General features: G+C 43.0%; 1 protein-coding gene and 1 pseudogene across 4 annotated transcripts; both read right to left on the bottom strand.

Annotated features, from left to right (window-relative positions):
- Positions 1 to 1,407: 1,407 nt before the first annotated feature.
- Positions 1,408 to 14,703, bottom strand: LOC118536018 (glutathione S-transferase A2). Of its 3 annotated transcripts, none has more exons than XM_036092711.2 (7): positions 14,558 to 14,703; positions 8,217 to 8,321; positions 7,376 to 7,427; positions 6,257 to 6,389; positions 4,204 to 4,345; positions 2,629 to 2,760; positions 1,408 to 1,788 (listed from the first exon to the last, which is right to left on the bottom strand). In XM_036092711.2, the coding sequence occupies exons 2-7, from the start codon at positions 8,301 to 8,303 to the stop codon at positions 1,663 to 1,665; spliced, it is 672 nt and encodes a 223-aa protein (XP_035948604.1). In that variant the 5' UTR covers positions 8,304 to 8,321; positions 14,558 to 14,703; the 3' UTR covers positions 1,408 to 1,662. The 3 variants fall into 3 exon arrangements, with proteins under 3 accessions (XP_035948604.1, XP_077911365.1, XP_077911366.1); XM_078055239.1 differs by lacking the exon at positions 14,558 to 14,703 and adding an exon at positions 9,238 to 9,343; XM_078055240.1 differs by lacking the exon at positions 14,558 to 14,703 and adding an exon at positions 8,966 to 9,053.
- Positions 14,704 to 18,487: 3,784 nt separating this feature from the next.
- On the bottom strand, positions 18,488 to 25,342 carry LOC118536023 (glutathione S-transferase A3-like; annotated as a pseudogene). Its single transcript, XR_013440946.1, has 7 exons — positions 25,245 to 25,342; positions 25,003 to 25,040; positions 24,709 to 24,711; positions 23,399 to 23,531; positions 21,130 to 21,271; positions 19,547 to 19,686; positions 18,488 to 18,718 (listed from the first exon to the last, which is right to left on the bottom strand). The product of XR_013440946.1 is annotated as a glutathione S-transferase A3-like (transcript).
- Positions 25,343 to 26,432: the final 1,090 nt, after the last annotated feature.

Genomic DNA, 26,432 nt, shown 5'->3' with positions numbered 1-26,432 from the left:
AGCAAGAGGATGCTGCTGCCCAGGTGGATGAATGGTAGCCAGGGTTTCAACCAAAGTGTCTCAGATCAGGCAGTGTGGGGGACACAGGAACTCCATGTGGCAGAAGTGGCACCAAAGAACAGGTACTGCAGCAGGGGGCTTCTGGGATTTTTGGTCAGTGTCAAGTCTACCTGACTCCTTGAATGGAGTAAGCCCCTCGGTTGTTGGGTTTACCATTGCAAAAAAGACAGCTGGGGGGAAGAATCTTCTTGCTGTTCCAAGATGGATGCTTGAGTGACTTAAAATGAATACTTAAAAGATGTGATTTTATTATACGCACATCAGGCTGGGAAAGCAGGCTATATGGCTGCCCTTCAGCAGCACCCTATTTTCCTTGGAACAAAATCCAAACTGCCCCCTCATGACAGACCATGAAGGACTCACAGATTCAAGCCAAGGTGTCCTGATTGGATTGATGCTCAGCATGCTCTTGTGCCCTAGTGTGAGATTATAGAGTAAATGGTGTCCCCCAGAAAGGACAGGTTGTAGTCTTAACCCTGGGTACCTGTGAATGTGACTTTATCTAGAAATAGGGTCTTTGCAGTTGTAGTCAAGTTAAGATGAGGTCATACTGGGTTAGGGTGGGCCCAGATTTGATTACTGGTGTTCCTAGAAAAAGAGGGAAATTTGGATACACACACACACACATACACACACACACACACATGTGTATGCCATGTGTAAACAGAGGCAGAGACTGGAGTTAGGCATCTACAAGCCGAGAAATGCCAAGCACTGCCAGCAACCATCAGAAGCTAAGACAAGTCAAGGAAGGATCCTTCCCTACTGCCTTCAGAAAAAGCATGGCCCTGCTCATACCTTCATTTCACACAGACTCCAGAACTGTGAAGCAATACATTTTACGGTTTTTACCCATCAAATTTGTGGTCATTTGTTATAGTAGCCCTAGAACATGATGTACAAGGTATACATGATTTGGGATTAGAATTACCTGGGGTTTTTTGTTGTTGTTTTTATCACTACAGTAACCCCCCAATGGGCAAAGACTGTTTCTGGCTTATTTATCATTATTAACCCACCTCCTGGAATATGGAACGTTCTATATTCCACATAAAAGAAATATAAGTTCCATAAGTGAACAGGGAAAAAAAAAGATTTCCTGAAGGAAAATGGTTCTGATTCAAAAAAGAAAAAGAGAGAAGAAAGGAAGGAAAAGAAGGAAGGAAGGAAGAAAGAAAGAAAGGAAGACAGAAACCTTTAGGTTGCAGATCAGAAATATAGCAAAATACAAAAGAAAAATACTATTTTTGTGTTAGTAAAATGTCACATGAAAATTTCTACTTCACTCTTTTTGACAAGGTACATGGTAGCTGTAATGACAATTTTTTAATAGATCAAAGAAAGAACCCATGAAATTTTTCTCCCTTTATTTATTTTTAAGGCCAAGAGACATCCTAGGAGGTGATCATGATTTGATATTTGATCAAAACAAAATAAACTGCTTTGCAACTAAATCTGCATAATTCCTAATGAAATTGGCACTTAAACTTTTCAAAAGTTTCCTAGCTGCACGATAGCCAGGATCTACATTTGGGTAACACACTTCATTGCTGGAAAACCTCAGCAGATTTGTTCTGCTTCTGCTGGGCATCCATTCCTGCTTCATTTAATCCTGAAAATCTTTTTGGCTTGTTCTAAACTTTTCTCATTGATGGGAGGTTTCCTTGGACTGCCAGGCTGCAGAAACTTCTTCACGGTGGGGAGATTGCTGATTCTGGTTTTCAGGGCCTGCAATGCACAAGGACACAGCCTCAGAATGGAGCCAAAGACCAACCCCATCATTAGCACAACCCAGGGAATCAGAGACCGTCCTGCAAAGACCAACTGAGTCCCCTCCATCAGCACCAGTGTGTGGCTGAAAAAGACACCCAGGGAGACATGAGGGTTGGAGGAGAAAAGACAGCTCAATGCCATTTGCCCCAAAAACATCTTTCTTTCAGACTCATTTTGGTCAGGTTTTCCCTATCTCCTTCCCTACACATAAATCCTATAGATTCATCACTCTTGTGCAACCCAAGGAAGAGGAATGTGTCTGTCAGATATCAACACACATAAAGTCTCCAGACAGATGAAAATATAGGAAAACTGCCCTGGAACAGAAGACAGAAAATACAGAAAGGTAAACCATGAGACTGGTCAAAACCAGTCAGCCCACTGAGAGAGGGACAGGGAGAGAGGGAGACTCTGCCCAGAGAAACATTAGGAGCAGGAGTGGAGGGAAGGAAGCGGGAGGAAGGAGAGCTGCTCAGGCAGACACACGAAGGATACACCTGGATGAGGGAAAACCCAGAGAAAACAAGGACAGAAACCATAATGGAATGGGGATGGGGAGGTTGATGCTGAGCCCTGGGTCCTTCTCCTGGTGAAGACAATCTATTCTTCTTGGGGAAGCATCCACCTCAAATGTCCTTGGCATGACAAGATTCTGTGCCTCAACCAGCCCCTAGGACCTAACTCTGGAGGGAGTTGTGGGGCTGAGAAGGAACAATGATGGAACCAGAGTCCAAATGTCAAATCCTGAGGTGGGAGATGTGAGCCTTCCCTCCTGAAAGCTGTGAGAGAGATCACCTTCAGCAGAGGGAAGTTGGCCAGAAGGCTGGGGTCAAGCTCTTCCACATAGTAGAGAAGTTCAACCAGGTGAATGTCAGCCCTGCTCAGCGTGTTGCCAACAAGGTAGTCTTGTCCATGGCTCTTTAACACCTGGAGCATTTGAGGAATCACATCATGAGCTCAGGCACAGTCAGGCTGGGCCCCTCTGCTCCTCTCTGCTCTCCAGCCCGACCTCCCCACCTCTGCCGCCTCACTGAGGGGGTGTGGGCTTCAGACCCTCTGCATTGCCCCTGACTCACTGAGACACTGGGTCTCTGCTGTTCTTTCCCTCAGCTGAAGTCCTGGCTAATGTCTCCCTAAAACATGTGTTCACTGTATATCTCTTCTGACGTATGCAACTTTTCCTAATAAAATGTTGGGGAAATTCATGAAATTTATTAAAGTATTCCAATAATATGCAAATGATAACATGAAGAGAAAACCCCACGGCACCACCAACTTCAGGAAATTTTGGCAAATACCCTTTCAGCCTATGTACACATAAGGAAACATGGACAATTTATTAGGCAAAGAATATAATAAAACTTCAAATGCTATATGGTAACCTGCAGTTTTCATTTATCTTATCATAGGGCTCTGTGATTTCAAAGTATAGCTGTGCTCAAATGGGAAGACTGTTCAGGACTTCATCTGAATGTGCCCCAAACTCTCAGCACCACAGGGTCAGGAGAGAGAATATTTCCTGATTACTATGAATTCTTTCCTCCTTGAAAAGGGCCAACACGCAAGCAATGACTTAACATTTGTCAGTGATTAACAGAATGATCTAATGCCTCATAAAGATGGGTGTGTCCGTGTTAACCCTTTCATTCTATGTATGGCCCCCTGTATCTCCTACAATCATTTTTTTGGCCCATAGTTTTTATTTAGCACAATTTCAGGTACTTTTGATCCTGAAATGTTCTCCTCTTACCTCCCAGGAGAAACATTAACTAACATACATACTATGTATAGTGATGGAACCTCATTTCCTTAGTTTGCATGACTTTCCTCTCGAGTCTGAGAACCATGTCTTCAACTATGTCAATTGATTTTTCCTTAACATCCCTCCATCCGTCTGTTCCTCTCCGTCCCACTGCCCCCATCTCTGTCCAGATACATCTCACCCATCCATCCCCAAAACACTACCATATTTTCTGAAGGGCAGCTGGCCTCACGTCTCCCTACCCATGTTGCTAGTGTCTCTCCTGACCCATTGCTGTCATTGTATTCCTCTTGGATCAAAGCCCCCGCATGGTGCTCTGCAAGATCTATTCCAACCTCAGAGCCTTCAACCGCCCAAGCTCTGACTATGACCAGGGAGGTCTGCTGAATAGAGAATTCTAGATTGGGTCCTGGTTAGTTGAAGTCTTGCTGGAAAACTGAAATTTGGGTATAACTGGTACAATTCTCCCTCACCATCAGTTTTTATAAAATGCCTTGAGAGTCAGGGTGCTACTGGGAGTGAAGGTCAATGCCTAAGGAACGCCAGTCAGGCACTATCTTTCCTTGCTTCCAAGTCCAGTGCCCCAGAGCGCTCACCAGTCCACTTACTTTCTCAAACACGGGGAGATAACGATCTGTCGTTCTCTCTTTGATCAGGGCAATCTTGGCATCTTTTTGGTCAGGTGGGCATAGAGGCACAACAATGAACATTTCATTCAAATCTGCCATACCTTCTGTGTACATATCTATCCTGAAAGACAAAGGGACCAAGTTGTCAAATGTCTCCTGCCTTGATTTTATAGTTGAAAAACCTACAAGAATGGGCATCAGGAGGTGGCAAAGTGGCTCAGCTCCCACTGGATGCATTTTTATTGCCACCCATTCAGCTCAGATTTTTACTTGATTTGAACATTTCATTCTAGAACAAGCCATCAACGTAGATATATGTCTAGCCATTATGTGCAAAATTTTCATTATACACATGACCAAAGAGAGGGACAGAGAGTATTGGTGACCTGTCCAGAGTCGCAGAGAAATTGGTGCAATCCTGCACGTACCCACCTACAGGGACCGTACCTGGGCCTTGCCATATCTGTTGTGATTTGTTCTCTGCACAAGGTAATGTGACTCATGTGGCTAAGCCCTGCCACCGAAGTGATCTCTAGAGAGAGTCCCTGGCACAGCCATCTCAGTCATGTCCCTCCTGTCTCGTCCTGTTACACACCCAGGCCCACTGATGTGCCTAATATCAGCAGGCTTTCCAATTATTTTCCACAACCCTACCCACATACAGTGACTGAACTCTGACCTTGTTTGCATTTCTTAAGTCTTCACCTAAAATAACCCCAAAAAGGGTGAAATTCTTTGTACATTCCAACCAGTACATATTTTAGGAGATTTGGCTTTATTGTTCTAAACTGGGCTTCCTGTAAGAGTTTTTTCAAATAAAATCTTTATTTTCACATAATTCACATACCATAATGTATACACTTCTCAAGTGTAACAATTTTGTGATTCTTATAGTAAAGACAAACAATACTGTACCATCACCACCCTAATTACAGAATATTTTCATATTCCCAAAAGAAATGCTGTATGCTTTTATACTCATTCCAATTTCTTCCCTCCTCCAGCCCCTGGCAACCACTAAGCTACTTTCTGTTTCTCTAGATTTGAGTGTTCTGGATATTTCATACAAATAGAATCATACAATATGTGCCTTTGTGTCTAGTGTATGTAACATGATGTTTGTAAGGTTTATCCATATTGTACCATGCATCACTACTTCATTCCTTTTCATGGCCAAATAATATTCCATTGATGGATAGGCCAATCTTCCAACCACTGATCAGTTGATGCACATTTGTATCATTTCCACTGTTTGAACAGTAAGAACAACACTGCTATAAATGTTTGTGTACAAGTTCTAGTGTGGATGGATTTTCAATTGTCTTATGTGTACACCTAGTGATGGAGTTGCTGGTATATGGTAAATCTATGTTTAACTTTTTGAGTAACTGGTAGCAGAGCCTTCTGAGATTTAAATATCAATCATGTGGTCCTATCACAACAGAGAAGAGAACCCACAGATGTGGTTGTGTTGACTAAAATTTGGCTGCTTTAGTCCCGTATCAAAATGCTCAAGATAACCTTGGCATCTTGAGGACCAGGCTCTGCTTACCCTGGTCAAGTGACCAGTCCATATAACAGGCTGGCAAGTGAAGTTCTTGGTCAGCATTCTTGTAATTTATGAACCTTTAGAATCAGCTCCTTTGGATCCTTCTGTTCCCCCATCTTATCTGCTAGATACTCAGACACGTTGTCCTTTGTCTCTAGCTGGTATCCAGCTCCTAAAGGCCTGAGTACCTGGAGTGATGAGCCGACCATCTTTCTGGCTTCATAGTTCATCAACATTAGGGAAACCGTCTCACCATATGTGCTCTATCCATGGACTGCTTCCTTTTCTGTGACCCCACTTGGTGAATCCACTCCAAGTAGAATCCCTCATCCTCACAGATCTCTGTGGTGTCGGACCTCAGTCTATCCCACCAAATCCTGTGCTGCTGCTGGCCATAATCTCCCTGACACAGTCCTGCTCACCCAAGGAAGAACCCAAATTTTCACATCAATTGTTCATGAAAGAACAGAAAAAATACCGTACAGGGCTCTCTCCTTTATGTCTTTCCCATAGAGGTTGTATTTGGTGGCAATATAGTTGAGAATGGCTCTGGTCTGCACCAGCTTCATTCCATCCATTTCCACCATTGGCACTTGCTGGAACATGAGACATCCATCTTTTGAAAGAAGAAGAGAAGAAGCAGAGTGAAATGTTTTATTGGATCATACTCTTTTAGCATGAAAAAACATGTGTTGCCATGACCTGAGACATAAAAGCAAACAAAAAATTATTGCCTGGTCACATTTCATCAAAACAGCATTTTGTTTTTAGCTTTCCCCTAATCCTCTTTGTTCTCAGTCTACCTCTTACTTTTCACCTATTATTTCATTTATCTTTTTCTTTCCCATGCAGATACATGGTAGGTTCCTGTAGTTTTTGCAGCCGATTTACTTCCGTGGATGTGTTGGGAAATCTTGAGAGAAGCTGCAACAGGGAAGCAAGCACCTGTATGTCAAGTGAGAAGTCCCTTGGAGCTTATGCCGTTAAGGGCAATTCTGAAGGAGATGTCTCTGTAGGCTGTTTTATGTGCTCTTGCAGTTCTACCGCTGGACAGTGTGTGCAGGGCAGGCCCTGCTTTCCTGAGTCCGCTGATGCTTGTAGTGTTGGACCTTGTTCTTCATCTCCTTCTTCATACTGTCACCTGGCCTTTCAGCTAAGGCAATACCATCTCATTCTCTGAGTCTATAATATTGCTAGGTATGATCTTGTCAACCCCACCAGAGAAAAGCACTCACAGCAACTGCTGACCTATTTCTACTTTTTCACTCTACTGCATGTGTTTGAGGGTCCTTGGATGGGCGGCTGTGTGGGATGCTGAGCTGACCCAGCTCACTCGGGGTGCAGAAAAGCTGGAGAGAGCAAAGAGAGGGCATTTGCAGGACAAGTGGCATGATTCCTTTAGTAAATACTCAGAGTTCAAGCCCTTCCTAGCCCTGAATGAGATGGAACACAGGCCCAAGGAGCCCCACCCCTTACACTGGAGCCACTTTTCTTCCTTTCCACCACCCCCAACTCCCACCACACTCACAGATAGGTGTTAAAACCTCAGCTTATGACTTCTACCTGATAACCTCATCCCAGGAATTAGATACTTGGTCTTACCATTCCTTAATTTATCCCAGTCTTCTGGAGTTTCTATAAATTTCTCTTCGAACTGGAAAGCAGAAACTGAATTAGCATACCTACAATATCAACAATGCTTCTTTAAAATCATCTAAGATCAAGGTCCATGTTTCTAATTGTTGCACACATGTCATAAATGATATTTTGTAGTTCACTTAAATCCAAATCCAAATAAGGCCTACACACTGTGCTTAGTTTCCTTAAGTTATTTTAATTGTTTATGTTCTTTGATGAGAAGAAATTTTAATAATATATTAGGTCAAATCTGTTCATCTCTCTCTTTTTTTAAAAGATTTTATTTATTTGAGAGAGAGAGAAAGCATGAGCAAGGGGAGCGGCAGAGGGAGAGGGAGAAGCAGACTCCCCGCTGAGCAGGGAGCCCGACTTGGGACTCCATCCCAGGACTTGAGATCATGACCTGAGCCGAAGGCAGACCCTTAACTGACTGACCAACCCAGGCGCCCCAAATCTGTTCGTCTCTTAATAGCTGACTTTTTTTCTTTTTTTTTTTTTAGAAAGAGAGTGCAAGCGTGAGGGGGCGGGCAGAGGGGGAGGGAGAGAGAATCCCAAGCAGACTCCACGCCCAGGGCAGAGCCCAGTGTGGGACTTAGTCTCACGACCCTGAGATCATGACCTGAGCTGAAATCAAGAGTCCGAGACTTAACCAACTGAGCCACCCAGGTGCCCCAGCTGACAATTTTTTTAATGCAAAACTCTTGACAGGTCATTTAGTAAGAAAATTCTCTTAGCTTATGTGAGAAAAGTACTTTGATAGAGTCAATTTTAGATCCAACTTAAGATGACAGGACTCAGATCAAACCTCTACTCCTGCTGCGGCCAAGAGCCACCGGATGGACTCCATTCGGCCTCGTCCATTGAAGTAGTGAAGCTTGGGCTTTCCCGCCATGGTAGTCTCCGAATTTCTCTAAACATGATGAAAGAACAAACGAATGGATTAACAAATGAACAATACCACAGAAGCAAAAATGTACTTTTTGATGTATGGTCAGATAGCACCAACCATGTGGAAGGAGCATCTGCCTTCCTCATGGCAGAGTCGGAAGAGTCCCTAGAATGTCTTTCATGGCCCAGATTCTCATCCATCAGTAGCCAACCCTGGAAAATTGTTCCAAACCATGCTCATATCTCCACTGGGTAGAATCTGTCTTTTTTTTTTTTTTTTTTAAGATTTTATTTATTTATTTGAGAGAGAGAGAATGAGAGAGAGCACATGAGAGGGGTTAGCGTCAGAGGGAGAAGCAGACTCCCTGCTGAGCAGGGAGCCCGATGCAGGACTCGATCCAGGGACTCCAGGATCATGACCTGAGCCAAAGGCAGTCTCTCAACCAACTGAACCACCCAGGAGCCCTAGAATCTGATTGTCTTGGAAGGCTAATAGGAGAGAGTGTACGGTAAAGATGTAAGTCTGGGCGTTAGGGGGAGGGGGAAGGATTAGAGAATTGATATTTATTGAAAAATCTCCTAACGATCAAGACCCAATGCTAGTCCTTTTGGATACATTATACCTTTAATCTTCATAACAGCCCCAAGAACTGGTTGTTATCATACCCATATCAGTTAATGAGAACAAGGCTCAGAGGTGAAAAGACGTGTCTATAGTCATTCTCAAGTTAGTGATGGACATGGAAATCCACACCTAGGATGAAAAAGAGAGGATAGGGCCGGAACCCACACAAGTGCTGGCCCTGGGAGCCTGTGAGGGGCACTGAAACCAGGGGACTCCACTTACAAGAAGGGGAGGAGAGGCAGAGTCAGTCTTCCATTCCTTGGCTGTTATGCTGCTTTTGTTTAAAGCAAAATTAGGGCTGAGACTCACTTACCTATAGCTCAAAAGACGCTAGTTCTTTCCGTAGACACAGGATGCTAATTCCCTTCCTTTTTTTTGGAATTCTGCATTCTACCTTTACTTTGGTGGCATTTTATAATCTGGAAAAGGGGATGTTACTGTATTAACTTTACAGTAAATGGAACAGAACTAACATTTCTTCAGTGTGTGTTTGGGCGTGTGCATGAGTGCACACTCATTTGATCTGTATAATGGTAAGGGATACTTTGGTTCTGCCTGGTCAGTGAAGCTTGAAAGCCCTTGGTTCATCCCCGCCTGCATGAGAAGTGAACATAGCAGGGAGCCAGACAATGAAACCCAATGGCTCAAACAATGAATGCTCTATCATAGATGTGAATGGAAACACACAGGACTCAAAACCAGGAGTCTCAAAGCCAGGTCTTGAAAAGGAACAGGTGCATATTCTGTGCAAATCCCAGACTCTGTTTACAGAACATTAAGATTCTCTTGCAAAATTTTGTTTTGGAGTTTGGGACAAAAAGATACCTCTCTTTACCCAATGTGATGTGGGAAACAAAGGCAGAAGGAAATGTAGATAAAATTAAATGTCCTCACAGCCCACTGACAAACACTTGAGATAGGCAGAGTTGTAACATTCCTCCAGGAAACTCCCAACTGTCTTAACGATAATGCTTTGCTAGAGGGAAAAACAACCTTAGCTTGACAATAGCCAGGCCTCTGGTACCCAGTGTCTTCTTTAGCATCTGAAGATCCTCCTGGAACATCCCTTATCTTTACTACCCCCACCCCCAAAGCATATCATCAGTTGCTCCTCACAATCCTGAGGCAGCAGCTCTTCCTGCCCACGGGTCCGGTCCCTGTTCTTTCATTAAAACCACCTTTTTTGCACTGAACAAGTCTCAAGAATTTGTTCTTGGCCATCCGCTCCAGACCCCACCAACACTACTCCAAAAAACTACCTCAAATGGATGTATCTCTGAAAAAGTGTGTGTGACTTGAATTTTAGATATCAAAATGTTTTCAATGTCCACATTTTTCATGTGGCACTCAATAGTTCTAACCTTTAGAAAGTAAAGAACTGTTGGGGCGCCTGGGTGGCCCAGTCAGTTAAGCCTCTGCCTTCGGCTCAGGTCATGATCCCAGGGTCCTCCTCAGTGGGAAGTCTGTTCCTTCCTCCCTCTCTGTCCGCCCCCCTCAAACAAATAAAAAAAAATCTTAAAAAAAAAAAAGTAAGTAAGTAAAGAACTGTTTGGAAATGTACTTATCAAGTCATCTGTCTTGTAATTGGAGATTTTGTTTATTGTACTTCCTTATCATGGGGAATGGAGGTGCTGTGACTTAGCAGAATGAAAAGGAGAATGCAGCTTGTTACTGAGTGTGTTTTGAACTACAGATCACAGAGCTGTGATAAAAGGTCTCACACTGCCTTACCCATTGACTGAGGGTCAGGATACAAAAGTAAACGATGTTTACCTTATATAATATTTGATCATAAGGCTCCCCAGGTAAGCAACTTTGCTTCCCTTCTGAACGGGAGGTCTCATCAAGACTAGGGCAAAGGTTGTCACAGAACTTTGCCTGATCAGCGGAAAATGAGAACCGGAGAGACTCAATGATTGGCCATAGAGCCACACACCTATGTTCCTGATTGGCACTCCGTATCTGGTGAGCCTGACCACCCCCCAGGACAACCCCAGGAAACAGCTTCTAATATCCTCTTTCAAAGATGAGCAAATTCAAGTACAAAGAGACAAAGCCGCTTTCCTCCACTCCCAGGTTGTGTGAGTGTTGGCTTAGTCGGAACTCACCTGATTTCAGGTCCTGGGCTTTTAAAACCATGTAACACTTTGACAGCTTCTATGCTTCTCTCTGAGACCCTTGTTAATTTGTTCCCATTCAGAGCCCATTAGCCAACTCCTGGCTGAAGGAGGCAGAGGGGGAAACATGGAATTCACAAGCTCCTTTTTTGTTAGCTGATTTACAGGGCTTGATAAGAATATTAACACAAGCACACCTTGCTTTGCTTTTACCTTAATAAAAAAGTAGACTCATATTCCTCAAAAGGAGAATATCCTATGATAATTCCAGTAGTCAATGAAAGGAGTTATGGCTCTGGATGTGGTCCTAATCACAGTGTGTGGGTCAGAGAGAGAGAAGGAAGCCTTAGAGACAAATGCCAACCCCTCTGCTTCTGAGTACATAAACTCAGCCAGGTTGTTAAATCTCTGCCCATCAACTTTCTCTTCTAAAAACAGAGATAGTTACATTTACTCTTGAGGGCTGTTGGGAAAGTTAAGTGAGATCATGGACCTAAAACTCGTAATAGGGATCAGTAAATGCAAGTCCCCTCCTGCTCCCTGTTTCTGGGCGAAGGTTGGTCTCTGGGCACACTGGGTAGCACACATCTTTCTTCTGTCTGTCTGTCTATCTCATCTCTCTGCCTATTTATCCATCACCTTGTGTGTATCTATCTACCTCTTGACCCACAGAGCTCCAGTAGGAATCAGATGTTACATATATCCAGATGTTGTTTCAGAGTCATACAATCATTTATCAGGCTTGTGTGGAAAGACCAGTGATATTGACTGTGTGCTAACCGGAATTGCAGGACCTTTGACGAAGATTCAGGGAGGTCGGGCACATCATTAAACACAGCCTTTTGTAGCCTCAAGACGTCGGCAGATTTCTGGTTCGGCCCCTGCCCCATGCACCCCGCAGCATCTCTCACCTCTGGCCCACCCCCCCGTGCCCCCGGCTCCCTGATCCAGACACTCTGGAGTCTTTCCTGTCCCCAGGCTCCTCCGCATGGGTTCCAGCCCCGTGAGTGGGATTGCTGGTCACAGCACCGCAGTGCAGGGTCTCGCTGTCAACACTTGACGAAAATGATCGCTTCTCTCCAACATCCTGTTCCCTACCTGGTAACAGACATTTCACTGAACCTTCTCCAACACTTTGTTTCTGGCTGACGTGTCATGTATTTCCTGCTTTCAAAAAGTTTCCTTCCAGCTTTCTCGACTAGCATCATTGAGCACTCTCCCGTACTAAGAAACCATGGCTGCACAGGAACAAGGTAGGAGCCTGATTTGGTTCCTGCCTGAGAGGGTTTGGAGACAACAGACAGCACACAGAGGGCCCAGTGGCGACTCTAGTTTCGTTGGTTCCAATGAAATCATGAGTCATGATTCTCATGGCCAAGCAGGTCACAGCAAGGCGAAGGCTGCCGGGCTGTAAGCCGAGGATGCTGTGCCTTCTGTCCAGGCCGGCTCCTGCCTCCCGGGGCAGCATGACATCCTCACGCTCCGTGCCTCTTCCACCCCCACCTGTCTGCCTCCCTGCCCTTCCGATTAGGGTCACGCCACATCCCTGTCAACCTTGCTCTCTTTAGCATCTTGCAGAGTGTTTTTCCTCATTGCCATCTCAATATCTTCTGCCATAGGTACTGTATTTTTCCCCGTGGATTCTGGATTGTTACAGTGATGTCACTGACCCTCTCGTCTCACCTGTACAAAACCTGTCTTTCCCCACGGATATTAACACTTCCGGCAGCACATTGTTGACTCTTCCAGTCTGATTCCAATGACTCGTGCATTCTAGCTAGGTGAATTCCTGTGCCTTTTAAAAATGAATGATATGCTCTGCTGATCACCTAGTTTTCTTATCAAGACTTCCTGAGTTTGGGAGTTTGGGAAGTCCTGTAGGCCAGTGATTCTTAAATGGGAGTGATTTTGCTCGCCTGCATCCTGAAGGTCATCTGGCAATGTCTGGAGGCATTCTGATTGTCAAAACCAGAAGGGAGGGTGTCACCATGTCAGCTGGGTAGAGACCAGAAAAGCTTCTGATGTGGCATGAGGCCATGCTTCATGTGCCTCTGAATGCTTTTTATCTACTACTAGTCATTCTGCAATTTATCTGCCTGTTTTTCATCAACCATGTTATCCTGACAGACACATTTATTGGATATTTAGTTGGAAATATCTTATGATTGATTGTAGTTGGCTGCTGTATCTATGTAGTCTTTCCAGGAGAGAGCGCATGGCCATTTTGGAAAATACACTCATGCTCCTGTTAGCCATTGGGACTTCTCGTTCTGCTCCTCGGGCTGTCCGTCACTGGCACTAGGATGGAGCCTTACCCCCGCACTGTGCTCTTTCTACAAGTACTGAATGAAATGGACAGACACTATGAGAATCTAAACTGTGTCAACAGTATTGATGAAGTGACCGTTTCTTATAAAACTTGTAAATAAACTATCACTGTAGATATTTTAAAGGTGTGAAGTTTCCAAATTTGAGGAAATATGTATGTTAAGATTATTGTCAAGTATGTTCTTTAAAATGAATTAAATGTACATTTCTACAATACATATTTTTTAACGAAACAACAACAAAAGGACAATTAGCAGGACAGCTCCCCACAGCAGGGAGTAAGCCAGCCCAAAGTGTCAATAGTACCAAGGTTGTGAAACCCTGCTCCAGCCCTGCTCTAGGTTGCCATGAGCTGCTTGAACCCTAGAGAGAGAATGGGCCTCGCCAGCTAGCTAATCAGAGCAGAGACTTGGAATCTAGTTCTGTTGATATTTTTTTCTATTATAGTAAGTCTTAATTTTCACAGGCTACATAACATTGCAGTATCATAATTCACAACCGTTGTGAGTTGACTACAATAGTTCTTATCTGCGTGGCTATGTTCTAAGACCCCCCAGGGGATGCCTGAAACCAGGAGAGTACCAAACCTTATACAGACATGTTTTTGCCCTATGCATACATACCTATGATGAAGCTTAATTCATAAATTAGGCACAGTAGGAGGTTAACAACAATGACTAGTAATAAAATAGAACAATTACAATATGCTGTAATAAAAGTGATGTGCATTGATAACTTATGAATATTTTTCTTTCTGGAATTTTCCATTTAATATTTTCAGACTGTGGTTGGTTACCATGGGTAACTGAAACCACACATAAGGGGGGGCGCTATACCTACAGAGAAAGTCAGGCTGGCACAAACACGTCTGCTCGCTCTTGCTCTTGTCATATTGTCGGATTGCTGAAATGCTTTCATTCTTTTCCCCCTCATACCATGACTATTTTTCTATCTACATTCTCATGCCCTGGTTTTCGAATCTCTTCATTTTTACATTTCTGTAAAAATGTATCCAACAGCAATTGAGTAAACAACGCTTGAACTATCCCCTAAACACACCAAGAAGGCACAATGTGAGTGTAAAACAGACTTTTCCCTGTGCTAAGGACACATTTTAAAGTAGTTTTCTGGTAACCTAGAGATGAGGATGTGAGGCAACATCAGAAGATGTATGAAAGCAGTACTTACCTTATTAAAGTCGCTCTCCCAGGAGGCTCAGCAGCTCCATGCCAACCCCTCATGCGTTTATAAGCTCTTTGACAGTAAGTAACGCCTCCTTTCTGATAAGGGTAGAGTTCAGTGAGGGAAAAGTTACTCCCACAGTGTTCAGGGCCTTGGATTCCATGCTAGATTAGAAGGAAATGGCGAGTCATCCTCTTATGAAACAGCTGGGTAATATGTACCTTTTCAAGGTTGGCAGTTAAAAGATTAAACAATTTCAGACTGATTGGACTCTCTCTGCCAGTCAGTGGAGTATGGCTTTTGGAAGAAATTGACTGTGAGGTTTTCATGAATTGGATGCCAGGTCCAAGGTAGATGAGAAACCGCTACATGAGCCTAGCAGGGAGCTGATGTCCGTAAATGGCAAGTAGATCTCTGGAATACTGTTTATATTGGGTTTTAGATAAAATAAGGGCACCCAATTAAATGTGAGTTTCAGACACATAATAAATGATTTTTTTTGGTACTGGCACAAAAAATAGACATATAGATCAATGGAACAGAAGAGAGAGCCCAGAAACAAACTCACGTTTATATGGTCAATTAATCTTCGACAAAGGAGGCAAGAATACACAATGGGAAAAACAGACTCTTCAACAAATGGTGTTGGGGAAACTGGACAGCTACAAGCAAAAGAATGAAACCGGACCACTTTCTTATACCACACACAAAAATAAGCTCAAAATGGATTAAAGATCTAAATGTGAGACGCGAAACTATAAAAATCCTAGAAGAGAGCAGACACAGTAATCTCTCTGACATCGGCCATTGCAACATTTTTCTAGATATGTCTCCTGAGGCAAGGGACATAAAAGCAAAAATAAACTATTGGGACTACATCAAAATAAAAAGATTTGCACAGAACAGAAACAATCAACAAAATAAAAAGGCAACCTCCTGAATGGGAGAAGATATTTATAGATGATATATCTGCTAAGGGGTTAATACCCAAAATATATATAGAACTTCTACAACTCAACACCCACAAAACAAATAATCCAATTTAAAAATGGACAGAAGACACGAACAGACATTTCTCCAAAGAAGACATACAGATGGCCAACGGGCACATGAAAAGATGTTCATTACTTACCATCAGGGAAATGCAAATCAAAACCACAATGAGATATCGCCTCACTCCCATCAGAATCACTAAAATCAAAAACACAAGAAACAACAAGTGTTGGCGAAGATGTGGAGGAAAAGGAACCCTCGTGCACTGCTGGTAGGAACAGTATGGTGCCACCCCTGTGGGAAACAGTATGGAGGTTCCTCAAAAATTAAAATTACAATTACCATATGATCCAGTAATTCCACTACTGGGTATTTACCCAAAGAACATGAAAACACTAATGCAAAACATGTATACACCCCTATGTTTATTGCAGTATTATTTACAATAGCCAAGGTACAGGAGCCACCCCAGTGTCCATCAATAGATGAATGGATAAAGAATGGGTTAAACACAGATGAATGAGTGGATAAATACATACCACATATACACAATGGAATATTACTGTTATAAAAAAGAATGAAATCTTGCCATTTGCAACAACACAGAGTGACCTAGAGGGTATAATGCTAAGTGAAATAAGCCAGTCAGAGAAAGACAAATACCATATGATGTCACTCATATGTGGACTATAAGAAACAGAACAAAAAAAAAAAAAAAGAAAGAGAAACAAACAAAATCAGGCTCTTAAACACAGAGAACAAACAGACGGTCACTAGAAGGGAGGTGGGTGGGGGATGGGTGACATAGGTGATGGGGATTGACAGTATACTTGTAATGAGCACTGAGTAATATATAGAATTGTTAAATCACTATATTGTACACCTGAAACTAATGTAACATGTTAATATGTTACTGATACTAGAATTAAAAACAAATTTTTAGTAAAAAAAGATACAAGCTTTTAAAAAATAAATGATTGTTTAGTATTAGTATGTCCTAAATGTTGTTTGAAACATACTTACACTAAAAAATTATTTATTGTTTACCTGAAATTCATATTTCAGGTGTCCTGTATTTTCTCTGCTAAATCTGGAAACTCAGTTCTTATGCTTTTTCTTCTCTTCCTCACTCCAGTCAGCCTTCCTAGCCTCTGGGCCTTTGCACTTACTATTTGTTCTGTTTGGAATACTCTACCTTGAGCTGCTGTTTGTCCCCTATTATGTCCTTTCTCACAGTATTTTGACATTATATGTTTAATATCAATTTCCCCCATGCTATGAACTCTTGGGAAAAGGATCTTCATCTTGTTTTCAGTCAAGCTCCCATTGCCTGGCACAGCACCTGGCACAGAGAGCTCAATAAATAATATAGTGTTTGAAAATAAATGGAGGGGCACCTGGGTGGCTCAGTCAGTCAAGCGTCTGCCTTCAGCTCAGGTCATGATCCCAGGGTTCTGGGATCAAGTCCCGCGTCCGGCTCCTTGCTCAGCGAGGAGTCTGCTTCTCCCTCTGCCTCTCCCCTCCCCCCCCCATGCATTCATTCTCTCTGTCTCTCTCTAAAATAAATAAATAAAATATTTTTTTTAAAAAAAGAAAAGAATTAAGTGGAAAATGTTTAGCAAATGCCAAAGTAGAGAGAATAGTATAACAAATCCTGATGTACTGATCCCCCTGCTTCAGCAATTGCCAACAATCTTTTTTCATCAACACCCTGTAGTGGGTGGTACGCAGGCCTCCTAAATGTCTAAATCCCTGGAACCTGGAAATGTGATCTTATTTGGAAAAGAGGTCTTTGCAGAGGTCATGAAATTAAGGAACTTGAGATGAAATCATCCTGGATGACCTGGGTGGATCTCAAATCCAATAATGCATGTCCTTATAACAGAAGAGAAAACACGGACACACAGATGTGAGGTTGTTTGAAGGTAGAGGCAGAGAGGGAGGTGATGTGGCATTGAGCCAAGAGAAGCAAGGATTGTAGAAAGCTACCAGAAGCTGCAAGAGGCAGGGAAGGATTCTCCCCTCGAGCCTCTGGAGGAAGTACAACCCAGCTGACCTCTTGACTTTGGACTTCTGGCCTCTGAAAGTGTGGATTGTGTTGTTCTAAGCCACCCGTTTGTAGTAACTGGTAGAGTAACCATGAGAAACTAGTATGTACTCCCACCTACTGCTCCCAATACCATGGGATTATTGTGAAGCAAATCCTAGACAGCATATCACTCCATCTATCAAAAACTTAGCATGGTAATCTGTAAAAGGTAAACACTTTGGCTAAACAGAACCATACTATTCTCCTATCATGCTCACTTTTTAATTCCTGACTTTTATTAAATTTTTAGCATTCAAATTTCCCCCAATGTCTCATGAAGTTTTCTGTACAGTTGGTTTATTGGCATCAGAATCCAAGCAAGGTCCACAGATCACATTTGAGTGAGATGAATAAATATATTTTGAGACATGGATAAATGAACACAGACGTCAGGCAGGGGAATTGTGAGAAATTCCCAAAGCCCAGACTCACACCCTTGGGCCATCGAGGTGTACTCGGAGCCTTGGGCAATGTTATCACCATTTCCAGACACACCATTCCCAAAACATTTTTATTATAGAAAGAAAAATGACTCCCAAAGATGAAACAAGAACATATTTTTATGGCATTACCCAGAGGGGTAGCTATTTTCCTGTGGGTACATGAGAAGGTCAGATATGAATTTCTACACTCAACTCTTTGAGAGGCTAGGTAACAAATGTTATATGACAATTCCTAGAAAGATCAAAGAGACCACATAATCTATGTTTTCCTATGTTAATTTTTAATTCCAAGAGATAGAATAGAGGGACTGAATACTGATTTTATATTTGATCCTAATGAAAAAGAATAAATAATAGTTTAAAAAGTTAAATTGGCTCATAGGAGTATTATTATTTAATTACCACTAAACCTTGGCAACTTTTCCTAGTCTCATGATAGCCAGGATTTACATTTAGGTAACGCACTTCATTGCTGGAAAACCTCAGCAGATTGGTTCTGCATGTGCTGGACATCCATTCCTGCTTCATTTAATCCTGAAAATCTCCTTGGCTTGTTCTAAACTTTTCTCATCAGTGGGAGGCTTCCTCGGGCTGCTAGGCTGCAGAAACTTCTTCACGGTGGGGAGATTGCTGATTCTGCAATGCACAAGGGCACAGCCTCAGAATGGAGCCAAAGACCAACCCCATCATTAGCACAAGCCAGGGAATCAGAGACCGTCCTGCAAGGACCAACTGAGTCCCCTCCATCAGCACCAGTGTGTGGCTGAAAAAGACACCCAGGGAGACATGAGGGTTGGAGGAGAAAAGACAGCTCAATGCCATTTGCCCCAAAAACATCTTTCTTTCAGACTCATTTTGGTTTCAGGTTTTCCCTATCTCCTTCCCTACACATAAATCCTGTAGATTCATCACTCTTGTGCAACCCAGGGAAGAGGAATGTGTCTGTCAGATATCAACACACATAAAGTCTCCAGACAGATGAACATATAGGAAAACTGCCCTGGAACAGAAGACAGAAAATATAGAAAGGTAAACCATGAGACTGGTCAAAACCAGTCAGCCCACTGAGAGAGGGACAGGGAGAGAGGGAGACTCTGCCCAGAGAAACATTAGGAGCAGGAGTGGAGGGAAGGAAGCGGGAGGAAGGAGAGCTGCTCAGGCAGACACACGAAGGATACACCTGGATGAGGGAAAACCCAGAGAAAACAAGGACAGAAACCATAATGGAATGGGGATGGGGAGGTTGATGCTGAGCCCTGGGTCCTTCTCCTGGTGAAGACAATCTATTCTTCTTGGGGAAGCATCCACCTCAAATGTCCTTGGCATGACAAGATTCTGTGCCTCAACCAGCCCCTAGGACCTAACTCTGGAGGGAGTTGTGGGGCTGAGAAGAAACAATGATGGAACCAGAGTCCAAATGTCAAATCCTGAGGTGGGAGATGTGAGCCTTCCCTCCTGAAAGCTGTGAGAGAGATCACCTTCAGCAGAGGGAAGTTGGCCAGAAGGCTGGGGTCAAGCTCTTCCACATAGTAGAGAAGTTCAACCAGGTGAATGTCAGCCCTGCTCAGCGTGTTGCCAACAAGGTAGTCTTGTCCATGGCTCTTTAACACCTGGAGCATTTGAGGAATCACATCATGAGCTCAGGCACAGTCAGGCTGGGCCTCTCTGCTCCTCTCAGCTCTCCAGCCCGACCTCCCCACCTCTGCCGCCTCACTGAGGGGGTGTGGGCTTCAGACCCTCTGCATTGCCCCTGACTCACTGAGACACTGGGTCTCTGCTGTTCTTTCCCTCAGCTGAAGTCCTGGCTAATGTCTCCCTAAAACATGTGTTCACTGTATATCTCTTCTGACGTATGCAACTTTTCCTAATAAAATGTTGGGGAAATTCATGAAATTTATTAAAGTATTCCAATAATATGCAAATGATAACATGAAGAGAAAACCCCACGGCACCACCAACTTCAGGAAATTTTGGCAAATACCCTTTCAGCCTATGTACACATAAGGAAACATGGACAATTTATTAGGCAAAGAATATAATAAAACTTCAAATGCTATATGGTAACCTACAGTTTTCATTTATCTTATCATAGGGCTCTGTGATTTCAAAGTATAGCTGTGCTCAAATGGGAAGACTGTTCAGGACTTCATCTGAATGTGCCCCAAACTCTCAGCACCACAGGGTCAGGAGAGAGAATATTTCCTGATTACTATGAATTCTTTCCTCCTTGAAAAGGGCCAACACGCAAGCAATGACTTAACATTTGTCAGTGATTAACAGAATGATCTAATGCCTCATAAAGTTGGGTGTGTCCGTGTTAACCCTTTCATTCTATGTATGGCCCCCTGTATCTCCTACAATCATTTTTTTGGCCCATAGTTTTTATTTAGCACAATTTCAGGTACTTTTGATCCTGAAATGTTCTCCTCTTACCTCCCAGGAGAAACATTAACTAACATACATACTATGTATAGTGATGGAACCTCATTTCCTTAGTTTGCATGACTTTCCTCTCGAGTCTGAGAACCATGTCTTCAACTATGTCAATTGATTTTTCCTTAACATCCCTCCATCCGTCTGTTCCTCTCCATCCCACTGCCCCCATCTCTGTCCAGATACATCTCATCCATCCATCCCCAAAACACTACCATATTTTCTGAAGGGCAGCTGGCCTCACGTCTCCCTACCCATGTTGCTAGTGTCTCTCCTGACCCATTGCTGTCATTGTATTCCTCTTGGATCAAAGCCCCCGCATGGTGCTCTGCAAGATCTATTCCAACCTCAGAGCCTTCAACCGCCCAAGCTCTGACTATGACCAGGGAGGTCTGCTGAATAGAGAATTCTAGATTGGGTCCTGGTTAGTTGAAGTCTTGCTGGAAAACTGAAATTTGGGTATAACTGGTACAATTCTCCCTCACCATCAGTTTTTATAAAATGCCTTGAGAGTCAGGGTGCTACTGGGAGTGAAGGTCAATGCCTAAGGAACGCCAGCCAGGCACTATCTTTCCTTGCTTCCAAGTCCAGTGCCCCAAAGCGCTCACCAGTCCACTTACTTTCTCAAACACGGGGAGATAACGATCTGTCGTTCTCTCTTTGATCAGGGCAATCTTGGCATCTTTTTGGTCAGGTGGGCATAGAGGAAAAACAATGATCATTTCATTCAAATCTGCCATACCTTCTGTGTACATATCTATCCTGAAAGACAAAGGGACCAAGTTGTCAAATGTCTCCTGCCTTGATTTTATAGTTGAAAAACCTACAAGAATGGGCATCAGGAGGTGGCAAAGTGGCTCAGCTCCCACTGGATGCATTTTCATTGCCACCCATTCAGCTCAGATTTTTACTTGATTTGAACATTTCATTCTAGAACAAGCCATCAACGTAGATATATGTCTAGCCATTATGTGCAAAATTTTCATTATACACATGACCAAAGAGAGGGACAGAGAGCATTGGTGACCTGTCCAGCATCACAGAGAAATTGGTGCAATCCTGCATGTACCCACCTACAGGGACCGTGCCTGGGCCTTGCCATATCTGTTGTGATTTGTTCTCTGCACAAGGTAATGTGACTCATGTGGCTAAGCCCTGCCACCGAAGTGATCTCTAGAGAGAGTCCCTGGCACAGCCATCTCAGTCATGTCCCTCCTGTCTCGTCCTGTTACACACCCAGGCCCACTGATGTGCCCAATATCAGCAGGCTTTCCAATTATTTTCCACAACCCTGTCCACATACAGTTGCCCAACTCTGACCTTGTTTGCATTTCTCAAGTCTTCACCTAAAACATCCCCTGAAATGGTGAAATTCTTAATATAGTTTCAACCAGTACATGTTACAGGGGATCTCTTTTTCTTTTGTTTCAAACTGGCGTTTCTATTATACATAAGTATAATAGAAATTATAGAAATTTCAATACCAGCTTATTGAAATATATTCACATACCATAACTGTCACCCTTCAAAATATATTTTCAGTAGTTTTTAGGATATTAGGAAACCATCACCACTTTCTAATTCCAGATCATTTTTATCACCCTGAAAACAATTCTGTGCCTTTGACAGCCACTCCCCATCTCCTCGCCCCTCCAGCCCCAGGCAACCACTCAACTACCTTCTGTTTCTATGGATTTGAATGTCTGGACATTTCATATAATTGGAATCATACAATATGTGACCTTTTGTAACTGGTTTCTTTGATTTAATACATTTTCAAAGCTCATCCATGTGGTAGCATGCATTAGTACTTTATCCCTCTTCATATCCCATTGTATGGATAGGCCACCTTCTGCTCATCCATCCATCATTGATGGTCATTTTATTTGCTGCACTTTCGTGACTATTTTTTTAATTAATTTTTTAAAGATTTTATTTATTTTTCAGAGAGAGAGAGAGAGAGAGAACACAAGCAGGGGGAGCAGCAAGGAGAGGGAGAAGCAGACTCCCCTGAGCAGGGAGCCCAATGTGGGACTTGATCCCAGGACCCTGGCATCATGACCTGAGCCAAAGGCAGATGCTTAACAGACTGAGCCACCCAGGTGTCCCTCGCCTTTGTGACTATTAAGAACAATGCTGCTATAAACTTTTGTGAACAAGTTCTTGTGTGGATTTTTTCATTCTCCTGGGTGTATACATAGCAGTGGATTTACTGACACACAATAACTATGTGTAATTTTTGTGTAACTGCTACAGTTCCCTGTAAGATTTAAATTTCAATGATGTGATCCCATCACAACAGACAGGAGATCCCCCAGATATTTCCATATTAACTAAATCTGGCTGCTTTAGTCCTGTATCAAAATGTTCAAGGTAATCCTAGCATTTTGAGGACCAGCCTCTGCTAACCCTTGTCAAGTGGCCAGTTCATGTAACTGGCTGATACGTTAGGTTCCAGGTCATTATTCTTGTAATTTCTGGAACTTGAGAATCCAAAGGATCTTCCTTTGGCTTTCCCAAGCCTTCTTCTCTAGACACTCAGATACTTTGGCCTTGGTTCTAGCTGTTGGGTGTATCCAGCTCCTAAAAGCCTGAGTACCTGGAGTCATGTTTCCACTATCCTCCTGGCTTCATAGTTCATCAGTTTTGGGAAACTCTGTCAGTGTACTATATCCATAGACTGCACCCCCTTATACAATCGTACTCACTTGAATCCGCTCCAAGTTTACTATTTCTCTCCCTCATAGGTCTCTGCTGTTCTAGAACCTCTAACACCAAGACCTACACAGCTGTTGGCCATGAAACCTGTGAGCACAGTCCTGCTCACTCAGGGAAGGAACAAGATTGTTCCTGCTAATTGTTGATGAAAGCACAGAAAAAGTACCACACAGGGCTCTCTCCTTTAGGTCTCTCCCACAGAGGTCGTATTTGGGGGCCATGTAGTTGAGAGTGGTTCTGGTCCGCACCAGCGTCATTCCATCAATGTCCACCATTGGTACTTGCTGGGACATCAGACTTCTGTCTCTTGAAAAAAGAAAAGAAGAAGCAGAGTGAAATGTTTTCTGGGTTACACTCTTCTCAGATGGAAAACACGTTTGTTGAGATAAAAAATGAAATTAGAATTACCCGGTAACACTCCAGCAGAATGGCATTTTGTATTTATGTTCCCAGAGTCTTCGTTTTTCCTAGCAATCACTCTTTTACTTTCTAGCCACCATGCCATGTGTCCATCCATGTATGTATCCATGGGTACCTGCTCAAATACCCACCCAGGTACATAAGAAGTCCCTTATAATTTTGTGTCAATTTATTTCTTAAATCATGGAGATTTTAGGAAGATGTCGGAAGAGACTACAACAAGGCTACCAACCAGGTGCCATTCCAAATGGGAAGTTCCAAAGGAAGTCTGTAACAGCACTCCGGCTGGTCTGAAGGGTTAACCTATGTCAAGCTAACATGCTCCTGATTTGCTGACGTTAAGTCCCTGGATTCTTAGCAGACAGACCACTGGCCTTGAGGAGGGAAAGACCAGAACTTTCCCGGGATGCAGAGGCCAGTAAGTCTGTTTGAAGCGGCCTCTGCTTTCTGATTAGCCTAGCAATTTTTTTAGCCAAATGTTCTTTTTTTAGGTCACACAAATGATTTTAGTAACCTTCCTTTGTGTATCTGTAGACTGCTCTCCTTTGCAGAAAGAACAGTTACTGTTGCACGTCATGAAACAGGAACCCCACCCCCTCGCACAACCCTGAGCACTGAGATAACATTTGTATCATGGAGGCTGCTTGTAATCAAGGAATGTTGCAGGACACTACACTCCCTTTACTGATTAACTGCCCTAAACTCCTTTAAAAACCCCTTTAGAAGCCTCGGAGTTGGCTTTTGGACAAGAGTCCAGCTAATCCCCAGGTGGCCAGCCTTCTGATTAAAGCTCATATTCCTCTTCAATCAAATCCTATCTCCTGAGTATTGGCCTTTCAAACGACAGGCAGCCGAACTTGGGTCTCGGTAACAAGTCTCATGGTATTCATGGCATTTAAGGCAGGTTTTGAGAGACATTCCTATGTAGGGGTCCCTTTCCCTGCTCTCCAAAGTTTCTACTTATTGCTATGTATATTTCAGAAGCATAAGAACTATTTTGAAAATAACCACAATAATACACCTAAAATTATACTTAAAAATTAACAATAATTCTTTAATACCATCTAATATTCAAGCAAATATCAAGTTTCCAAATTTCGTAGGTGTCATACGTATAGTTTGTTGACATACAAATCCAAATGAGGTCCACACATTTGATCAGTTGTTGTGTGTTTTGTTTCCCTGAAAATTTGTTTATGTGCTCTCTCATGGACAAGATGACTTGAATTTTCATTCAGTCAAATCGGTCCATTTCTTTCTTTTTTTTTTTTAAATTTTACTTATATATTTGTCAGAGAGAGAGAAAGAAAACAAGTAGGGAGAGAGGCAGGCAGAGGGAGAAGCAGGCTTCCCACTGAGCAAGGAGCCCAATGTGGGGCTGGATCCTAGGACCCTGGGATCATGACCTGAGCCGAAGGCAGACGCTTAACCAACTGAACCACCCAGGCATTCCCGGCCCATTTCTTTCTTAATATGTGGATATTTTTACTTAAGGTAAAACTATTCACTTGCCATCTAGTATGGAAATCTCCTAGTTTATGAGAGAAAACTACTTTGATCCAGTCATACTTTTATATCCACCTTAAGATGACCTCACTTAGAACATACCTCTACTCCAGCTGCAGCCAGGAGCCACCCGATGGACTCCATTCTGCCTCATCCACTGAAGTAGTGAAGCTCAGGCTCCCCCGCCATGATGCTGTCTCCTGGTTTCCCTAAACCTGGATAGATGGATGGATGGATAACCATTGAACGAATGAAACCATGGAAGCAAACTGTACTTTATGATGTGCATTCAAACAGAAGAGCGATGTGTCTGTGTTCTTCACAGGACTGTTGGAGGAGTCCCATGGAGGGCTTCATGGCCCAAATTCTGACCCATCAGTGGCCATCATCATGAAATTGCACCAAACCAGGCTCAGGTTGCTGTTCCTTCTCACAAGGAGGGCATAACTAGGGCAGCCTCGATCCTGCACAGGTTCTGGCCCTGGGAGCCTGTGAGGGGCACTGAGACCAAAGGACCTCACTCACAGGGAGGAGGAAGAGAGAGCAGTCAGTCTCCACCCATTGGCTGTCATGCTCTACTTGCTCAAAAGCATTAACTGGGCCTTTGTCTTCCCCTGACTGTTGCCAAAACCTTCTACATTCTCTCCATAGAAAAGGATACTCAACCCATTTTTTTTCAGTTGAAATTCTATGGTTTTCTACTGCTGGGCAAATTTGATTTTACAATCTAGAAAAAGAGGATGTTAGTGCCTTACCTTTAGAGTATATGTAAAGGAACTAATAGTGATCACATAAAAGGCATTTTTCTCCTTTTTATCCTCATTTCATCTCCATAAAAATTACTTGAGGGGATTCTGTAATTTTTTTAAAGGTTTTTTTATTCACTTATTTGAGAGAGAGAGAAAACAAGCAGGGGAGAGGTAGAAAGAGAGAGGGAGAGGGACAAGCAGACTCCCCGCTAAACAGAGGGCCAGACGTGGAGCTCAATCCCAGGACCCTGGGATCATGACCTGAGCCAAAATCAGACGCATAACCGACTGAGCCACCCAGGCGCCCCTACATTCTGTTATTATTCTCCGTTTACATTTGGGGATTTTGATATCTATAGAGGTTAAGTGACTAGCCTAAATTAAGTGGTGAATCTAGCATTCAAACATGCTTTTATTTGACCCCAAAGTCTTAGAGCTTCTCTGTACCAGTATTTTGCCAACTGTAGGCTGTGACCCATTAGCAGGTTGTGAAATCAACACAGCAGATTCTGCTTAGATTTTTCAATTGC

The sequence above is a fragment of the Halichoerus grypus genome, chromosome 9 (genome assembly GCF_964656455.1).
Source record: "Halichoerus grypus chromosome 9, mHalGry1.hap1.1, whole genome shotgun sequence".
NCBI classification, from domain to species: Eukaryota; Metazoa; Chordata; class Mammalia; order Carnivora; family Phocidae; genus Halichoerus; species Halichoerus grypus.
The sequence above is the reverse complement of the archived record's forward strand: the minus strand, read 5'-3'. Positions and strand labels throughout refer to the sequence as shown.

Bases quoted from the DNA above. Each gene is read 5' to 3' on its own strand.
- LOC118536018 (XM_036092711.2), bottom strand. From the start codon at position 8,303: ATGGCGGGAAAGCCCAAGCTTCACTACTTCAATGGACGAGGCCGAATG. The intron at 7,428-8,216 runs GTTTGATCTGAG...TCTGCTTTCCAG, and splicing joins TGGCCGCAGCAGGAGTAGAG to TTCGAAGAGAAATTTATAGA. The intron at 4,346-6,256 runs GTACGGTATTTT...TTTGTCTTTCAG, and splicing joins GACATAAAGGAGAGAGCCCT to GATAGATATGTACACAGAAG.